The 21,070-nt window shown below is 42.6% G+C and overlaps 1 protein-coding gene across 11 annotated transcripts in view; it reads right to left on the bottom strand.

Annotated features, from left to right (window-relative positions):
* The window catches only part of SEMA6D (semaphorin 6D), a 584,591-nt gene that overhangs the window by 11,387 nt on the left and 552,134 nt on the right, over nt 1–21,070 (bottom strand). For all 11 annotated transcript variants that reach the window (XM_067745918.1, XM_067745947.1, XM_067745962.1 and 8 more), the window contains 7 exons: nt 2,950–3,108; nt 2,439–2,550; nt 1,827–1,887; nt 1,655–1,717; nt 1,445–1,546; nt 1,120–1,210; nt 353–472 (listed from right to left, as the gene is read on the bottom strand). In XM_067745918.1, the coding sequence (XP_067602019.1) occupies nt 353–472; nt 1,120–1,210; nt 1,445–1,546; nt 1,655–1,717; nt 1,827–1,887; nt 2,439–2,550; nt 2,950–3,058 (658 nt within the window). In that variant the 5' untranslated portion in view covers nt 3,059–3,108. The remainder of the gene's footprint in view (nt 1–352; nt 473–1,119; nt 1,211–1,444; nt 1,547–1,654; nt 1,718–1,826; nt 1,888–2,438; nt 2,551–2,949; nt 3,109–21,070) is intronic.

Raw genomic sequence — 21,070 nt, 5'->3', positions numbered from 1 at the left:
CTAGACTCCAAAGATCAAAATAACTCTGCAGATACGAACTACTGATTCACTTTCCAGGGTAGGTAGATGGAAGCGGGCAAGGATTATTACATGCATTTAGAGTTAGGCAAATGGCACACAGAATTGAGATCTTTTTTCTGAGGTCACTTAGGATAAAAATCTACTTTCCTGACGTGGCTACTGGTCTCCTCATCCCCCATTAATGCTCCGTTCACAACCAAGGCAGCTTGTACTTGGCTCTAACTAAACAATATAAAGTCATGCACTGAATTTCCTGATGCCCAGGTCTCCTGTTCCCACTCGGCCATGGTACTTCCCTTGGTGATCTCCCAAAGCCGTTCTTCAAAGATACCTTTGATCCACTTGGAATCATATTTTATAGTACGAAGGGCAGATCCATCGCCCATGCTTCGGTAAATAACGGCATCACTGGCCAGGAAGTCAGCCACTGTGGCAGAATACAGCTTCCCATCTGAAACCAAAGTTATAAATTAGATAAAACAGCCATAATTATCCTAAGTGTGTTATCTTATATAGTGTATTATATCCTCTGGAGTGATTTCACCTACATCATTGCTACATATACAAATAAATCTAAACCTGATGCTCAGAATCAACCTGTGACAGGTTGACCCACAGTATTATCTAAGTTTACGGATGAGGGATTGAAGCACCAGAAAGTTAAGTGACTTATTCAGGGTCACTGGCCTAGTTAACAACAGAGCCAAGTGTCAGAATACTTATGCTCACTTTTAATTCCTCTTTTTTGAAAACTTGTTCATAGCTTTTAGTCTTTTTTTTTTTTTTTTGGCGGTACGCGGGCCTCTCACTGTTGTGGCCTCTCCCATTGCGGAGCACAGGCTCCGGACGTGCAGGTTCAGCGGCCATGGCTCACGGGCCCAGCCGCTCCACGGCATGTGGACCGGGGCACGAACCCGTGTCCCCTGCATCAGCAGGCGGACTCCCAACCACTGCGCCACCAGGGAAGCCCAGCTTTTAGTCTTTGAAACACCTGTGTCGAGGTAGCTATCCTAGTTATGAGTTTTTTTCTTCCTTTAAATTCCTTTTGCCCCTTCAATGTCATTAATCATTTATATTCATTACACTAAAGAATCTTACCGGCAAAAAGGGCAACATTGGTTTGTCTGGCATCAAATGGGCACCTTGCCAAGCCACTAATTTCTTCCCCATCATACTCTAAGGTATTCAACTACAAAAGAAAAATAAATAGCTAGTGTCACATCTGTTCAATGTACATGTTTGAAGGCAATACTGCTTTATTTGCACTGAAATTCTACGGGAAGAATTCTGTCTTTATTCCTCCATAGCATTAGAGATAAAACAAATTACTGGGTCTATAGGAGAAAGGATTTGACGCTAACGACATTCCCGTAAAGGAAGAAAAGTTGATTTAAAAAAAGCACATTGTATAAAATATACTTACCCTATAGTATCTACACATGGGATTAAAAGCATTGGTGCCACAAACAAAAACCATCTCGTCGTTTCTCGGAACAAACACTTTAATAAAGTTGTGGCATTCATCCTAAAGAAAGTAACAATTACATTAACATTAGACATTCCATATGCTTACACTGTGGGCTCAAGCCCCCACAGAGACTCAGTCTAGTAGGCACTTGTTTGTTTCACTTACTTTATGCTTGCCTTTCATAGCACAGTTTTCTCGATCCTGTTGTCTTGACCGCCATGTCAGTTTCTGTATCAATCAAGCAAACCAAAGTTCAATATTTTAAATATCGAGGGGAGAGGGACATTAACCAAGTTCTGAGAGAGTGCAAATAAATTTTCCAACTCCACTTGCTCACCTTGTTTGGTATTACTTCTGTTTTGGGGATTTCATTTAAGTTTACCGTATAAACTTGATCCCTGTTGGAAACAAGGCAGTAAGTCATATCATGTGAATACATAAAAACGTTAAGCTGATTCTTATTTTATTTTTACAGATCTGCTTTTATGGTGTTTTGGAGATCATTTGGATTTTCTCTGTCTCCAACAAAGTCAACAAAGAGTGCTTTTTCATTAGTGAGTCGCTTTTATATATCACTGTGGTTAGGGAGCAAAGAAAGCTCTTCAGGCATGGGTCAAACTGCTACTTGGTATTAGCACAGACATACTTCTAATATTTGCTTGAATAATTCCAAGTTAAAAAAAGAATAAAGAATGATTTTTTTCTCCTGCTGCTTTAGGAATAAAGAATGGTGCATGATTTCTTGATGGCAGTAATAAAATAAGACTGCGAAAGGTTTTTGCTATATTTTGTTCCTGGTACACAACACTGACTCTTCCGGGTGAATATTTTTGGCTACTTGCAATTTTTGATCACAATACATATTAGTTTTTCATGAACTAGACACATTAATGCAAGCACCACAAGAGAAAAGAATTTTAATCTAATAAACCAACGAGAGGAAAATTACCTGCCAGCAATATAAAGTGTGTCTCGAATTTTCAACATCAGCTGAAAGTCCAGCCTATGCTGTGATTCATTGCCTGAAGGGCGTCCTCTAAAAACCGGATATTGCCTTGAATCTGCAAGTAAAAATGGGCTAAACCATCAGTCAGGATTACGGAGCTGAAGAATTGATATACAGCATTGATTAGCTGTATATACTAGTTGTAAAAGGGTTTTAACTAAATTCCCCTCTTAAGGTCTTGAATATGAATGAATAAAGGACAGTGAATGTCAGCAAATGGTCTTTTTCTTTTAACTGAAAACATATAACCTATATATGGGCTGCTTTAGAAAAGCACCTAACTAAACTGTCCCATTTTCTCCAGACGCTAGGAAATGATTATGGATAAATTAGTATGTAAAACATTATAAAGACATAAAACTCTCTCTCTCTTTCTAAAGATGAATATGCTTAGAAAATCAAAACCAAAAAAGCTTCCTTCTTAGAAAAGGAGAATGTTCCTTAGATTACTTACAGTGGTAGTCAACAGTATTAAGGGGTTCATCGTCTTCAGGAAAGCTGACTGCTCTCAGCTGGGAAATCATCAGAAGCAGCATGTAGGCACAAAGCAGGAAGAACCTCATGGTGGGCCAAGATGAAATCAGAGCAGCCCCTCCTCAGAAATCCCACTTAGCTACGGGAAAACAGAAATAGTTTGGAAAGATCTCTCTGCTGCGATGAAACTGTTTTGTCATTTGCAATCAGCTCAATTTTCACCACCAGCTCTCCAATGCCCCCCCTCCCATCAGAAAGATGGCAGTGGTGGAGGAGGTATCTCTGAAAGCACAGGCCAAAGATGGAACCATGCCAAGTCTGATGAAAGCATCTGGTGAGCATATTGAAATTTGAGGCCAATTTGCAAGAGTTTTTGAGGTAACTACATATGTTATCACAGCAAAATCACCAGAACCACAAACAGAAATGTTGGTGGCTGATAAGAAGATGGGCAAAGTTGGGATTAGAATTTTAATTAAACTCCAATCTGCTTCCCTTCCCCCATCCCTGAAATAAATCCAGTACAGCTCGTCTCTGCCCCCTCCCCGCTAAGATGCCCAAGCTGCCTCGAGAGTATCCAAGGAGCTATCAGTCCTGTTGCCCCTCACAGCCCCTTGAGGCCTGCCAAATTCCCAGCATTATTTAAGCCCTACCCCTAAATTCTTAAGTAGAACAGTTCCCTAAGCTTAGAAAGAACAACATGAAAGTAATGACATGAATGACCTTGAATCAGGGTGAAAGAGAATTAAAAGAAATGAAATGAGTTCATGATCAATCAATCAGAGAGGGGCCGGGAAGCAGCAGCACAGCTGACCCCAGATTACTGGGGAAGCCTATATTTTTACATAAAACCATTTGGACACAAACCAATACCCTAAGTATGCCTGTCCTCTTAGCTTTATTAAGCTTTAGAGCCATACAGGGCCTTAGGGACCATCTAGTTCAACCCCCTCATTTTTTAGATAAGAAAACTAAGACCTGGAAAAATTAAGGGACTGGCTGAATTTCATGGAGCTATTTAGGGCAAGATCAGAGTCCAGACTCACATCACCTGAGTCCCCATCCAGGCCTTTTTCATCAAATTAGATAATGAAATTAAATGGCTGGGTTTTTTTTTTTCTTAGAAAATATAGCACTCCAAAAAAATCTTTGGGGGGGGGTAATGAATACACTCATTATCTTTACTGAAGGGATGTTTCATAGGTGTAGGCATATGTTAAATTTTAACAAGTTGTACAATTACATATGTGCAGATATATTGTATGTCAGTATCTCAACAAAGCTTATAGTGTTAATTGTACAATATTAGCTGCAAAAATCTTTAAGTGTTATTAATTTATTAGAAAAATAAATTAAGGCCCTACTGGGCCGATGGGTATTTTTGTGAAACTGTAAAATTTCTGCTTCGCAACAGTATCACTCCTTCTTCAACAGAAACTGTCACTTAGAGCTACTATACTGAACAGTAAAACATTTAGCTTTAGCCTCAATCTCATATATCTAAGAACTTTAGGTGTGATCATGAGAATCACTTCAAATTCTGGGGGAGTACAACCACTCAGCTAAGTACTTCCCATGCCTCTTTCATCTTAATGTCAAAAACACAGATGCACACACATGCATTCTATACAACACTCTCAGTATTTGTCTTTCTAACTAGAGTAGAAGCCAAGTATGTATACGTGGAATTTAGAATCCTAGTTTTTCAAGAAGAGAGAAAAATATGGCAATACGATTTTTCTCAATGGACAACTAAGCCAGCGGTAAGTTAACACACTTAAAATACTATATCGCTTATATGTGGAATCTAAAAAAATGGTACAAATGAACCTATTTACAAAACAGAAATAGAGTCACAGATATAGAAAACAAACTTATGGTTACCAAGGGGGAAGGGGGACTAAACTGGGAGATTGGGATTGACATATTCACACTACTATATATAAAATAGGTAACTAATAAGAACCTACTGTAGGGAAGACATATGGGAACATATGTATATGTATAACTGATTCACTTTGTTATAAAGCAGAAACTAACACACCATTGTAAAGCAATTATACTCCAATAAAGATGTTAAAAAAAAAAAAAAAGAACCTACTGTATAGGACAGGGAACTCTACTCAGTACTCTAATGACTTACATGGGAATAGAATCTAAAAAAGAGTGGCTATATGTTTGTATATGTATAACTGATTCACCTTGCTGTACAGCAGAAACTAACACAACATTGTAAATCAACTATACTCCAATAAAAATTAATTAAAAAATAAAAATAAAAATGCCCTGCAGAAAAGCCTGGAGGACTGGGCCCTGCGGCAGCATCATTCTATACTCTAGTTGAAAGAGTGTGGACTTTGGTGGCAATGGGACTGGGGCTTGAATGGAAATCCACCATTTACCAGCTAATCGACCTGGGAAAGGTTCTTCGATCTCTCTTAGCATTAATTTCTAAAAGAACTAAAGGCTTGGCACCTACAGCTTCTGAGCAAAGTTAATCTTCCTTGCCCACTTCCTACAGGACACCATGGATATGACCAAGTTGACCTTAACAATAGGAGCAAAGTCTGGAAAAAGATATCCTAAAATATTAAAGCTATTTGGCCAGTTTTTTTTCCCACAAGTGGATAGTTAGTTTAAAATACGAAACAACTGTTCTTAGAATAAATTTTACAACGTGAGCCTATTTATCAAACCTAGAAAAAAAGTAAAAAGCAATCACCAACAATCCTACCATCTCAACCCAACAACCGTAATGATTTCGTTCTAATCTTCTTGCCACACACACATATTTTCAATCATGACAAAATGACCTCTTTCAATCTACCATTTTTCCTGAAGCAGCACCTTCCTGTCTTGCTTTTCCACAGTGTTTTCCCATTTATAAAGACCCTAAAGAAGATGTGGTATATATACATATACCACATATATATGTATACAATGGAATATTACTCAGCCATAAAAAAGAATGAAATAATGCCATTTGCAGCAACATGGATGGACCTAGAGATTATCATTCAGACAGAGAAAAACAAATATCATATGATATTGCTTATATGCGAAAGCTATAAAAAAAAGATACAAATGAACTTATTTACAAAACAGAAATAGACCCACAGACATAGAAAACAAATTTATGGTTACCAAACGGGAAGGGGGGGGTAAATTAGGAGTTTGGGATTAACATATACACGCTACTATATATAAATAAACAACAAGGACCTACCATATAGCAGAGGGAAGTATACTCAATATTTTGTAATAATCTATAAAGGAAAAGAATCTGAAAAGGAATATATATGTATGTATAAGTGAATCACTTTGCTGTTCACCCGAAACTAACACAATATTTGTAAATCAACTATACTTCAATAATAATAATAAAAAAAGACCCTAGACATTGAAGCAGTGTAAAAATATGACATGTTGCCCTAGGAATTAAATTCTGCTATTACATCAATCCCAAACTGGATGTTTCTGCTGGGTATCAGAGGAAAAAACCAGAAACACCAATGAATCCTAAAGAAACACAGAAATATCTGCATGAACCCAAGAAGGTAGTTCTGTGAATCTTTCTCCACTAGGACAGGTAACTGAATGGCTCACATTATGTGGGCAGAGCTTCCATGCCCCCGACAGCAAGGCAGGGAGGGGCCCTCACCAGGAAGAGTGTCTTTCACAGCTGTGATTCCAGCATTGAGACTGAGGATGGAATCACTGCTGACTCACTGGCAAGCACCAAGCTGCTGGCTGAGCCATCATTTCCTGTAACTCATTCATCTGACACTGCAGAAAGCAATTTCTCCCTATACCCCACCCCTCACCAATCTCATCCTCCAAAAATAAAACCCCACCACTAATTACTTCCTGTCCCTGCATAAAGCTTTATTTAAAAAATTACTTTCAGATTTGCCACAGAACTTATAAATGGAAGCATTTAATGTGAAAACATATATCAAAGCGAAGCTGAGTAGGGGAGGTAAGAATCTGGAAATACCCAAGAAGAATGTACCAGGAAGGAGATTTATTTGCATGTAAACCCCTCAGACTACTTCGTTCTCACCTTATTTAAGGAAGTATCCCAGGATTCCAGGGCTCGGTGAAATCATCAAACCAGTTATGTGGAATGAAGGCAAGACATGAGGCAGGACAAAATGTTGGAAAAGAACCTAGACCTTGAGGTTAGAAAGATCTGAGTACAGACTTGCTTGTGCCATTTACTTCCTGGCTCTGGAACCTTGTTTAAGGTGAATTAACCCTTTAAACCTCAGTTTTCTCATGTGTAAAATAGGAATAATTACCTTTACTGCCTCATAGGTTCTTCTGGGGATTAAATGAGATAATCTATACAAAACGTCTAACACAGAACCTGGCCTATAATAAATCTCTAGTAAATCTTACTGAATATTATCATGACTATTATTGTTAGATCTTATTGTGCAAAAGGGCCAAAAAAAAAAAAAGAAATATGTTTACTCTTTTATTTTGTATAGCTATTTATTTACAACTGTTTATGTACATCATCATAACAATAATAGAGGTATTCTTAGAGGATAAGGTACAGCTTCATAGACATTGATGCCTCCAAGAAGGAGGAGGGAACCACCTTCCTTACGTGTAAGCTTATAGTAAAGAACATACCTATATGAGGTTATTCCTTTCAGTGAGAGAGCAGGGAATCTGAGTAAGTATATTTTGGATTTTTTTTTTGTATGGGCTTCCCCCTTACATTCTTGATTTTCAACCTAAATATAATGAAGATAGCTCTTAAAAGGAGTTCAGAGCTGCCGAGACAGCCAGGGCTTGAGTGACAGAGACTAAAATTTTTTACACAAAATGCTCAACATTCAAGCGGCAATTACTAGACATTCCAAGAACTAAGATTAAGAGAGAAAAAAGACAATAGAAAATAGGACCACAGGTAACCCAGGTATTAGAATTCTCAGATATAGTTTAAAAAAGTAACTGTGTTTATTTTGTCCAAGAAAAAAGGATGACAAGATGGAGAATTTCACCAGATACCTAGAATCTATTAAAAAAGAATTAAATATAAATTCTACATCTAAAAAGCACGGAACTAAAGCTTCTTAATAGATGTGTTTAGCAACGTATTTCTTACAGCTGAAGAAAAGATTAGTGAACTGAAAGATAGGTTAATAGAAAATACCACACAGAAACATGGACAGCAAAGAGGTTGGAAAAAACAGACCAGAGAGTAAGAGACACACAGGATCTTGTGAAAAGATGTCACATATGGGAGTTCCTGAGAGTGAGGAGAGAGAAAAATGGACAGAAACAATAACTGACAAGATAATGGCTGCAAAACTGATGAAGGACCATAAGGCACTCATTAAAGGAGCTCTAAGAACTTCTAAATACAAAGAGAAAACACACTTAAATATATCATAGTAAAGATGCTAAAAATAAAAATTTTTTAAATGTTAAAAGCTAAGATAGGTTACCTTCAAAGAAGCAAGAATACTGATGGACGACTTATCAATAGAAATGATGGAATTCAGTAGACCACAGAATGACATTTTTAAAGTGCTGAAAGAAATTACATTTCAAGCCTAGAATTCTATAATCAGTGAAAATATTCTTCAAAAATGAAGCAAGATAAGATGTTTAAGATAAGAAAAAATTGAGAGATTTATTGTTAGCAGGCCCAAACTAAAAGAAATACTGAAAGGAAGTTCTTTAAGCAAGAGAATTTATAGGGTTGGTTAATACAAGTTCTTTTTATGGTTACAGAATAGTGGCCAAATTTGAAATTAATGAATCCCAGATAGAGAAATTGATCTATAGTCTGTCTCTCTTAAAGCTATATTAGTTCAAAGGAAATGAGAATTCAGAAATGCAGTATGCCTACTTAATTTTCTCCCCAGTCCAAAGAACCCAGAAAGAACCATGCTGATTTTAAACCCCTGGCTCTCTTCTGGAAATGCTACTTCTCAAAGAGGAGCTGTTTAGACTCTCATACTCTCCCTACACCTCAGGATCTGACAGTGGAGCTGCTTCTGCCCAGTTTCCCAGTATTTCTTCTAGACTTTGGGCTTCCATCCTTTTACAATAAAATCCTGTGCTTACTTGAGGTTCTGCCCCTCCTCCTTCCTTTTAGCTGATAACTTCCCAGTCACTTTCTCTAAGAAAAACATTTCAAAGACTTTAGCTGTCCTGGTCCATGTGTCAGACTTTCTTGCAAAGTTTCTAGCTAGGATGAACACAGCCTTCTGCACCTTCCTTCCCCAGAGCAGCTGAGCTGCTGTAGGGAAGACAACCACAGTCTGCGGCAATTTGGTATGTACTAATGTCACAGAATTCTTGACCACCAACTACAACTCACACTATAAAACTGTGGGGATCCTATGTTTCTCTACTAGATTTGCCCACATCCCAAATCAGTAAGTTTAAACTTTCCCCATTCACCTCAAGGCCCTCATCTCTTCTCCCTCCTCACAGCTACTTCACATAGAAAATAAAGCCATAAGTTAGGAACTGCCTCAATCCTTCCCCCTTCCCATTACCAAGAACATCAACCTATATGCTTCGTCATGAAGTTTTTCCTCCCTCTCTCCTGTTTTAAGAGGATTTCACTCCCCAACTCCCCTCCATGTGCTTTAAACCCAACCCCTTCTGTTTTTCCTGGAACAGAAAAAAACATGGATTATATTCTGCTCTTCCGGCACGTTCTATAAATTTTTATTGCTTAAATATTATCCACCAGCACTTAAATTTGCCCACATCCCTCTCATCTCAAAAACAAAAAAGGTGAAAAAGCCCCTGTCACCCCAGATCCTCCTCTAGTCACCGCCTATCTCTTTCTTTCCGTTCGCAGACACTGACAAAAAGTTTTTCATTCTCACTGTTGTCATCTCCTCACCTCCCACTCAGTCTTCTACTGCCTCTGTTGTAGCTCCTCTCTCAATAACATCTTTTAGTAAAAACACTGATGACCTCCAGGTAGCTCAATGCAATGGATACTTTCCAGTCCCATCTCATGTAATCCCTCAGTAGCTTTAGACGCAGTTGACTGTCCACAGCTTTTTAAAGCCTTGCTTGCCTTTTACCACATTCTTCTGACCTTTTCCCTACTTTTCTGTCTGCCCCTTGTTTGTCTCCCGTTCATTCTGTAGATGCAACAAGAATGAGCTTTTCAGAATATAAACCCCATCATAGAACCTCATAATCCTCCAGGAACTTCCTATTACTCTTAGGAGAAAGTCCAGATCTTTGCAATGAGGCTTTAAGGCAGTTCCTGTTCTGAGTCCTGGCTCCCTCTCCAGCCTTATCTTGAGTCTCTCTCCCTCTTTATTCATGCTTCTACCACCCTGGCTATGGTTCTGGCCTTGGAATGTGTCATATGCTATCTACTTCCACCAAGCCTTTGCTCCTCCTTTCCCTCTGGATGACCCTTCTTGCCTCCCATCCTTGGCCTAGTTAAGTCCTCCTGTAGTTCTTCAGAGCCCCAAGAAGAGTCAGTCCCTTGGGACAAGCAGGTCTCAGAGCTGTCAATACTTGATACAACTGTGAATAAACTGTAAATGAAGGAAGAAACAAAAGAACTAGTCATGTGTCCTGAAAACTACCAGCTCTGCTAAATCTCTCAGGGCAAGATTAGCATTTTGGATTCCTGTCTGATTCAGCTTTACTTACTACTGTTAAACAAAACAACAACAATAACAACAGAGAGCAGCAGACCCAGGGAGGATGAGCACCCTAGGTTCTGCTCCCAAATAGCATTCATTCTTTTATTTGAGTGTGCTATGAACTACAGGAGAGAAGCGGGGTGGGCCTGGAGCTGCAGCAAAGGGCACCATTCACTCCACAGTCTATGAAATTCCACGGGGCACTGTTTACACTGCAGTGCATGAGAAGGACGGCCCATGGAGTTACAGGAGTTATAGGTCTACGGCCTGACAGCCCCACATGACAAAACGGAAATGGAGCAATGGGTTTAAGTGGATTGAAAAAGAACAAAGAGAAGGAAGTTAATTGCTATTCCTGGGAACCTTACCAACACACGGAGGGTTGTCATTGAAGGTCAACTACAAAAGAGAAGTTTATGTTTATAGAGCATTCACGTTTCTAGATACTAGGCAGTGCGTTCTGTGTAGGGCTATGGATTTCAATCTGTGCTCAACATCAGTGTTTAATGAGAATGGTGTGACAACCAGGCTGACAGCATAACCTCCGGAGCATAAGAATGTGAGAAGAAGAGATGATGATACAGGTTCCAGAAGACCTCTTAGCAGAGTTGGGGCAGGGTACTCTGGGCCCTTCTCAGCAGTGTGGGTAGCTACTTACATCCAGGCTCACCGAGTGATTCTTGACTGATGGAGTCTCTTGGGAGAGCATCAGCTCTCTCATTTAAGGAAGCTCTACCGTCACCCCCACTGCCACCGTCCCCCCCTTGGCCCGATCCTCTCCTGCACAAGGGCTTGGGGCACCATGTATGAACAAATATATCCTCCCTGACCCTGGGCCAGGAAGAGGTTTCTGAAAGGCCCTCGACTTTGAGACCCCTCCTCCCTCTGGGAACTTGGGTGCCCAGGTGAGAGGAAGAGGCTTCCTGCACTGTTCTGTTAATGACACTTTAACAACTTAAAACATTGCCCTCTGGCATGTTGAGGAAATGACAAAGCAGCTCTCTGACTCACCCCCCCCCCAACACAGCTGAAGCCCTGCTGACACAGCAGAATCTGTAAGGATGTACATTCTGATGGAGCAGGGAACAGTCAGTCTGGAGGATTGGGAACTTGGAAGCATAAGGAATGTCAGGGCTGCTTCTCCCACTGACACCGGCAGCAGGAGAGGAAGGGACCAGGCACCAGTAGATCTGGGGTCATGGACTTTCTATGTGACCATGGACAGGAAACCTCACATTTTGGGCTTGAGTTTCTTCATGTAATAAAAGGGAGATAAAAGGAAGATGTGGTACATATATACAATGGAATATTACTCAGCCATAATAAGAAACGAAATTGAGCTATTTGTAATGAGGTGGATGGACCTAGAGTCTGTCATACACAGTGAAGTAAGTCAGAAAGAGAAAGACAAATACCGTATGCTAACACATATATATGGAATTTAAGGAAAAAAAAAATGTCATGAAGAACCTAGGGGTAAAACAGGAATAAAGACACAGACCTACTAGAGAATGGACTTGAGGATATGGGGAGGGGGAAGGGTAAGCTGTGACAAAGCGAGAGAGAGGCATGGACATATATACACTACCAAACGTAAAATAGATAGCTAGTGGGAAGCAGCCGCATAGCACAGGGAGATCAGCTTGGTGCTTTGTGACCACCTAGAGGGGTGGGATAGGGAGGGTGGGAGGGAGGGAGACGCAAGAGGGAAGAGATATGGGAACATATATATATGTATAACTGATTCACTTTGTTATAAAGCAGAAACTAACACACCATTGTAAAGCAACTATACTCCAATAAAGATGTAAAAAAAAAAGAAATAAAGTCTATTAAAAAAATAAAATAAAAGGGAGATAAATTGAAAGTGTAGGAGCACTTTTTCTCAGAGTCCATGAGCTCCTTCTGAGGGCTGGAGGGCAGAATCCAACTTCCCTGCCTGCTCAGATAAACATCCTGGTGTAATACCCACCACTCCCACGTTCTTTCCCCTCCACATTACCAGCATCTCAAGTGGCTCTCATCACAAACAGTATCTCCCTGATTCTGAGGCTGCCTCCTTTATCTCCCTGTCTCTCACCCCTTCCCCAGCCAAACTGCTTTGAAGAGAAGTCTCAGCCTACTGTCTCCATTTTCTCACATTTTATTCAATTTTTAACTCACTTCAGTCTAACTTCAACTCTTGCCCGTCAATCACCTTACGGTCAAATCCAACTCAATCCTCTTTTTTTTTTTTTGGCCGCGCCTCGCAGCAGCACGCGGGATCTTAATTCCCCGACCAGGGATCGAACCCATGCCCCCGTGCAGTGGAAGTGTGGCGTCCTAACCACTGGACGGCCAGGGAATTCCCTCAATCCTCATTTTAAGTCTTCTTTCATCTCCCTGAAGTATTCAGTCATGGTGGTCCCTCCTTCAGATCTTGAAGCTCTACTTTTGGCTTTCATAGTTATCTCCTCACCTCTCCAGCTACTCCTTGTCAGCAACCTTCCCAAACTTGTCCGAACATGCCCACCCTTAGATGTGGTCCTTCATGGTTCTGTTCAGGCTCTTTGAAGATTCACCCACATTACACACACTTTCTTCACTACCACTGATTAATTGATGAATCCTCACTCCACATGCCCAGCAGAGATCATACGTCTCTGCTCCAGATCCAGCTTGCAACTCTCTTGCTAGCTATTTCGGCTCATAAAATACAGGCAACTTAAATTTGGAAGGTGCAAATCTGAACTTCAGATACTCTGTCTTGACTTGTACTCCTGCTAAATTCCCTACAGAGGGCAGGCTCTGAGCTCCAAGTGCTTGGGTTCCAATTCATGCACTATCACTTACCAGCCATGTGACCCTGAGCCTGTCACTTCACCTCTCAAAGTCTCAAGTTTTCATGCAAAAAATGAAGATAATTTAAGCACTAATATTACAATGATTTAATGAAATAATCTGTGTAAAGCACGTAGCCAAACCCTTTGCACCTGGTAAGGATCCAACAGTTACAATTATTATTATTATTGTTGTTAGTAATATTTTTAAGATCCTACTCAGTCACTGAAGACTTAAACCTGGGAGTCACCCTAGATCTCTTCCCGTCCATCATCCTGTTTCCAACCTGTCAGTACATCCTGTTGATTTCTCTTTTAATTGTTCTAGAATCTACGCTGAACTGGTTTCTGCCGTCCTAGACTTTTAGTTTATTCTCCACAAAGCCACCAGAATAATCTTTTCAAAGCACAAATAGCATCATGTTACTTCCTTGTCTAAAAACAATTTTATGGTTCCCGAAGGCCTCTATGATAAGGTCCAAATTTATTTCCAGGATTTACAAGGTCCTCCACAATTTGATTCTTGCCAGCTTCTCTGTTTCAGCTACTAATGCGTCCCAATCTTCATCCCAAAGCAGTGTCTTCTACACATACTATTCTCTCTCAAAAGCCCTTCCTGGAAATTGTCTATTTATCAGATCAAAATGTCCCTGGCCTTTGCCCCTTTCCCATTCTTCCAACTACCCCAAATCCTGCTCCCCTGGGCGCTCTGTTCCCCTCAGGATGACTAATCGTACTATGACACTGTGTAAAACTTCTATTACAGAACTCACCACCTCATCATAATGTTACTTATTTTCACATTTTCCCTACTAAACTGGGCTCTGCTCCAGATAGAGAGTACGTTGTATTTGTCCTCTTTATCCTTTGCGTGAGGCACGGGGCCTGGAATGTAGGAGGTCCTCAGTCATTATGTAAAGGACAGAGAAAAAAAGAAGTAGATGGAGGCTGTACACGTGGCTGACGCAGCTGTGGTGGCACAGGTGCCACGGCTTGAACACCTCGTCACCGTCGCCCCAAACACCTGGAGTCTTGGGTCTACCAGTTCCCTGCAATAGCAGTAGCACACAACCCTCATCAGCCCCAGGCGTTTCCAGGGGCTCCAAATCTAAGAGGTTCTTGCAAATGGCAACAGATGCCTCCTTTCACACCCTCCCATCATTAACAAACTGCTCTTTGATCGGAGGCATGGGCAACACAGGCCAAAAGAGTAAGTGATTTCCGTCACCCCCCACTGAAATTCCGCCTCATTCTGCAGCTTTCCCAGAACAAGGAAAACTGAGCTGTTCCTGAAATTAAAGAGTGGGGTATATGGAACTGACAGAGAAGGAAGTCTGTTGACTCCCCACTACCCAACAAGGAAAAATAAAATAAAAACCAACCTGCCTAATGGCTGACTGCTGCTGGAGATTCTGCAATGGGAAATTCTTTTCTTTGGCTGACGGACTTTTTTTCCAGTTATAAAAGTATGTAGTGCTGGAGCGTAACATAAGCCAGAACTCAGTATGAATACATTTGTAAGATCTTTCCTTGGGGCTAGATTCTGATAGAAGAGAAAAGAAAGAAAGGTGGCAGTAGACACCATGGAAGGCAGAAAAGGGCACACTGCAGGGTATGGAAGCCTGTTGTGTTCTTTATTAATGCCTTGCTTTTATAATCAATGTCTTCCTAAAGGTTGGGTCAGTTTTGTTTATTTTAATTATATTTTACGTGCATAAGGAAAGCTGGCTATTTAAAGAAGTTTTCTGAAAATTAAAGCAGCTCTCATGTCAGGTTTTCATTTTAAGTCTAGGTGTTCTTAAAGCAAAGCATACCAATATGTCCATCAGTAATGCTTCTGGTCAAATATTAATAATTCAGAAAGGAGCTGCACTGAAAAGGAACTGAGCAGGAAGGGACAGAAAACAGGATCTAACCTGTCTCTGCGAAATTCTAAGCAAATCTGAACAGGAACCCCAGAATTCCACCTCTGATCAGAACCATGGCTCTAGGGAGCATAATTCTAGTGACACCTTGCCTACCAGATTTTGCCTGTCCATCCTGACTCATGTCGGGTAACATTTTAAAGCTAAACTGACCTAGAAACAATCTTCATTTAAAGTGAAAATAACAAACGAAACTAATGAGAGGATGAGCCCCATATCTAAGCAGAGAGAATCTGCTACCCAGGCAGATGACAAAACACATCAACTTCTGAAGAGATCAAGATGAGCACTAGCTTTGCGAAAACATAAAATATATTTTATATTTTGCAATTGAAAAAAAAAAAGAGAGAGAGAGAGAAAGCAGAAGGTTGCTGTGGCAGAAATGAATACAATGGTGTCCTTTTTCCAGGGAGGACTGCAGGGCTTTCAAGGCTAACTAGTGACAAGAGACATTAAAAGCTTCTCCTGTGTTATCTCCTCCGCACGCGTGCTCCCCGCCAGGCTTGGCTGCTCTCCTTTGGCCTCCAGGAAAGGAACCGTTCTAGACAAAGGAAGGGCTCCTGGTTCCAAGGGATGATTGAGATGCCAAAGGACTCAGCCTGTCTTTGGAACATTGGCTTATTCTACTAGATCACCTGCTGGAGCTGCCATATGGCCTGCGCAGACATTCTGTTCAGGCTAATAGGGCCTGGGCCCATGCCTGGTTCTGCCCTCTGGGCTGGGATGACAGAAGTAGAGCAAGCTTATTCTGTTTCTACTGACTTGTCTGATGCCACCACTGTGGAGCCATAGCTTTCAATATCCCGTATGGTGCCCGTTTTAGGTTTTCAAAGAACATGAACAATACTCAGGCAAGGGAGGACTGAGGATGGGCTGTTGCTAGGAGAGAATGAGGAGATAAATTAAGGGACTCGAGGTCCAAGAGTGGTAAAGCTGGTGCAGAAGCCAGACGTCATGAGAGTCTGTTGATGTATGTTTCTCATCCCTGCCCATGACAGGAATTTGCTCTACATGAAGAAGCTAATGTTTTCCTGTTTCATCTTCTGCACATCACCTCACCAGAGGTTCCCAGGTGATGTCATGATTTCAAATAACTGCTGAAGGGTTTACAGAAGGGTTAAATTTAACAACCCAGAGAAAGCAAAGTAGGCTTTAAAAAAATGTGTAAAGCCAAAAACTCCTCGGCCAAGCACTATGGTTTCCAGGGCCTTTGTATTTGCCCTCTGTATTTGAAAACACAGTAACAGCTGCTCGTCTATGGCAAATGTGGAGAATGATTAGTAACTGTTCAGAAGGATCTCCGATAAAGCCCCACCATTATCCGCATTCCATTAGAGAATTCAGTTCTGACTTGTTTTTAAAAATCCACTTCCTGGGTGAAGAGTACATGGGACCCTACTATTGTTGCAACTTCCTGTTAGTTTATAACCATTTCGAAACAACTTCTAAATAGGTCATGTTGTTCTACTGATGGAAATGAGGTCCCCTGGTGAGGGTTCAGCCAGCAGACCTGGACTAATAAATAGGCCCAAGTGAATTTTTATGGCCAGAAAAAGCTCTGTGAGGGCCCAGCCTGGGCCTGAGTCAGCTCACCTGTGACTCACCTGTTGCCCTTTGTCTGGGCTCCGTTATGTATCATATCTATGAGCTTTTGAAACCTCTGGGTCCACAGAGGCAAAATGGGAGTCTAGGTAAATCGATGCCAACTGCTGAGTTTTACTGAATCTATTCAACACCGAGCGGGGATGAGAAAAGTTGGGCCCTTCCTCCTCTGGGGTGGAGCCCAAGTGAGTGCTGAGCAGTGCTGTACCATGATTGCGAACATGAACTCTTCAGCCAGAAGGCCTAGGGAGGAGACCAAGCTTGGTCCCTGAAGCAGCTTCAGGCAAGCTGCTTAACCGCTCTGCTCTGTACTTCAGTTCCCCGTGAAGTGGGGATAACTATCAGCTCCTCTCAGAGAGGTGCCGTGAGGCCTGAGTCAGTTACCTAAAGAGCAATCCCTGAGCTCCTGTGATCATGTTCTGTGATCAGGTGAGTGCCAGGAAGCCAGTGCAAGGCTGACGGCGGCACCACCTTGAGGAAGGGCTGCGTGCTCCATGCTACTGCTGGAGATAATTATGCCTCAAAGGTTATACTACCCTTATCTACGTTTATTCTCGCCTCTCCTTATGGGGATGCTAATTTCACCCCAGACGTCAAACATACCAAACACACCTAGCGATAACAGGGGACTGAGCAATCTAGATTCTACTCTAGCAGCCAAGAGGCCGCACCTGCTCTGGCTTCAGCTTCCTCATCTATAAATGAAGGGATGGGCTACAACATCGACCATTTCTAAGGCCCGTCTAAGTCATTAGCTTTTATTGATTCTGAGTTTGGTGCCTGGGTCGAAAAAGGCTCTTTACCGAAAGTAACAGAATTCCCAATTCACACTTCTAAATTTTTCCTATAGCTCTGGCGTTGCCTAGGATACAAAATGCATGTGCCCCCTCTGAACCCCGAGACAGGAGAGCTGTCATCGCTGCCGCTGATCTATAACACCAAACCACAAATGGGCTCTGTAGTACAAACCGACTGATGTGCTGAACATGGAATGTGTCTCCACTGGCGCTTATGAAAGTATTGTGGCATTCTGACTCTGTGCCAGATAGAATGGCAGAAGGTGCATTTTTTTCCCCTTCTCCCAATCACGTGGTCTTGGAAATACCGCCTTTAGGTGCTGCCCTCTAGCTTCCCTGGACCAGGGGTGAGGTGGTGCAGCCCCTCCCACTGGTCAACAGATCATTTCCAATTTCTTCTTTAAATTGTGTGATATGAACTTCCCTGGTGGTGCAGTGGTTGAGAGTCCGCCTGCCGATGCAGGGGACACTGGTTCGTGCCCCGGTCCAGGAAGATCCCACATGCCATGGAGCAGCTGGGCCCGTGAGCCATGGCTGCTGAGCCTGCGCGTCCGGAGCCTGTGCTCTGCAATGGGAGAGGCCACAACAGTGAGAGGCCCACGTACCAAAAAAAAAAAAAAAAAATCGTGTGATATGCTTGTGGGAAGCTCAGGTCACATACACCAGGAAGCTCTAGGTTTCTTAGCCTCTCTCTGTGTCCCCAAATGTACTTTGTAGCTGATCTGATGGAGGTATTTCACTAACTTCTGTGTGTGAGGGTGGGATCAGGAACTCCCAGCTCTCAGTGATAGTCATCCCAGACCAGAGAGTTGGGCAACGAGCTTTCACTTTTATAGCATCTTGCACTTTTTAAAGCAAATATACCTTATCTTTTTTTTTTTTTTTTTTTGCGGTACGCGGGCCCCTCACTGTTGTGGCCTCTCCCGGTGCGGAGCACAGGCTCCGGACGCGCAGGCTCAGCGGCCATGGCTCACGGGCCCAGCAGCTCCGCGGCTCGCGGAAACTTCCCAGACCGGGGCACGAACCCGTGTCTCCTGCATCGGCAGGCGGACTCTCAACCACTGCGCCACCAAGGAAGCCCTACCTTATCTATTTTGGTCCTTAAATGTTTAGGACAGAAATTATTATCTCCATTGAACTCCATGTCAGCTTCAAGAGAACAGAAATTAGGTCTGTTTCGTTCTCTGCTTTATCTTTATAACCCACCATGGTGTCTGGTACCCGGTCTCTACTTAGTGTTGGTTGAGTTAGTAAATGAATCTCCACTGTACAGATGAGGAGGTAAAGAACTGCTTGAGGCCAGGCTGTTAATAAAAGGCTTCTGGGTCATCTGTCTCGAGGTCCACTGCTCTTTCTATCACCTTAGTGGCTAATCTCAAGAGAGGCTCAAAGTGGATTTGGATAGAAAAAGAAAAACCAGGCTCCACAGTGACATTCAGCGGTGAGCTTACAAAGATGAGGCCCAAGAGGGACCAGAGGTCAGCATTTGGATGTCAGTTCTCCTAGATGACACCTCTTTTGGCACCCCAAACTGTGGGTATATGAATTCACTGAGTTCTAATAACAAACCTGCTTCTCCTATCTCTTGGCCTTTGCATGTGCTGTGCCCACCCCCTCGAGTGCCTCTCTTGTCCCTTCCTCCTCCTTTATGTGGCCAATTCCTAATCAGAAATCACTTCCCACTAGGCTTTTCCCTCTTTTCCTCCTCCTGTCGCCAAAATCTGGGCTCACCTTTATCGAAGCGCATAGCACACAATATTACATTTCCTTAGTTTCTCAACAGGTTCTCCCCTCCCCCAGCCCCACACTGTGAGTTCCTTCAGTGTAAGGACTGTGTCCTTTACGTCCGTAAATACATTCCTTAGAAAGTGGTTGGCATATAGGTTTTTAATAGTTGTTGATTCAATGAACTGATACATGCAACTCCGTTATCTTTTTTTTCATATAAATATATTTTTTTCTTTGCGGTACGCGGGCCTCTCACTGCCGCGGCCCCTCCCACCGCGGAGCACAGGTTCCGGAAGCGCAGGCCCAGCGGCCACGGCTCACGGGCCCAGCCGCTCCGCGGCAGGTGGGATCCTCCCGGACTGGGGCACGAACCTGCGGCCCCTGCATCGGCAGGCGGACTCTCAACCACCGCGCCACCAGGGAAGCCCTCCGTTACCTTTTGAAGAAAAAAGAAAACTTAAAAAATCTCCAAAGAGCACTTCTCCCACTCATTGTAGTCTGCTAGCAACAGGTCATCCCCCAGGCCACCAGTAACAAACAGACACACACCAGCATGGAATGATGCTGCGGTATGCAGGGAAGGTGTTCTCTCTTACAGCTGCTGATCTGACCACAGTAAGACTTGGGCCTCCACTGATTTTGCTATCGTTGGGATGAATATATAGGACTTAATGCACCAATGATATTCTCTGTCCCATTTCCTACAATGACCAGTGCCTTGGACCTGGGGCCCCAAATTCTAACCCTGTCACAGGCAGCATCCTGGGGATGTGCAGAAAAGAGTGTTGCTTTACACATGCAAACAGGCTGAACATGGTTGAAATGAGCCTGGTTACCTTTGGAGGGAAAAGTGTGGCTGCCTTTCTTTTTCACCTCCTACCCTTACTACAGACTCACAGCTCCTTGATAAAAAGGAAAGATGATAAAGCCAGGGGAGATGGAGGGGTTGAGGTCTTTTGTATAAAGGATACATGGACAAAAGTGAGGTTACAACCGGATTCAGTAGAGAACCCTAACCAGTACTTGGAGAAGAAAGATAGGAGGGACCTCTGGGTTTCCTCCAAAGTGGTTGTGTCTGTAGCAAGCTGGGGAGAGAGGGAGAGCTGCCTCTTTCACGTTGGATTATACATGCTGAGGTCCCAGAGAGCCCTCAGGGTGGTGGGAACTCGAGTAGCGGCAGCCACTAACAGGCACGATCTTCAACCCAATGGAGGTGGGGCTACTCCTTTTGAGGTGCTCTAATCAAAAGTTCCCAGGCCCTATGCTCTGTCTCGAGTGATCGTTTATACCTTCTCTGCTTCCTGTGTCTTTGGCAGCGTCCATCCTGCCAAAGTGAGAAGAAACGGAAGCCACTGTGAAGGAGCAGAGGGATCCCGCGGCAAGGGTACCACCCGCACGTGTGGGATGCAGCGGCCTCCCACGCTCCCAGGCCAGCCCTGTTGCCTCTTCAGAGGTGAGATAAGGGGGCATCGCTGCTGACGAACTCACCATGGTTTTTCAAAGAGACAAGTGAGAAAATGTGAGTAAAAATACTCTGTAAATTGCAAAGGTGCTATCCAAGTGTGAAGAAGTAGTAGTATTATC

The sequence above is a fragment of the Pseudorca crassidens genome, chromosome 1 (genome assembly GCF_039906515.1).
Source record: "Pseudorca crassidens isolate mPseCra1 chromosome 1, mPseCra1.hap1, whole genome shotgun sequence".
Classification (NCBI taxonomy): Eukaryota; Metazoa; Chordata; class Mammalia; order Artiodactyla; family Delphinidae; genus Pseudorca; species Pseudorca crassidens.
This window is presented reverse-complemented; position numbering and strand designations above follow the sequence as displayed.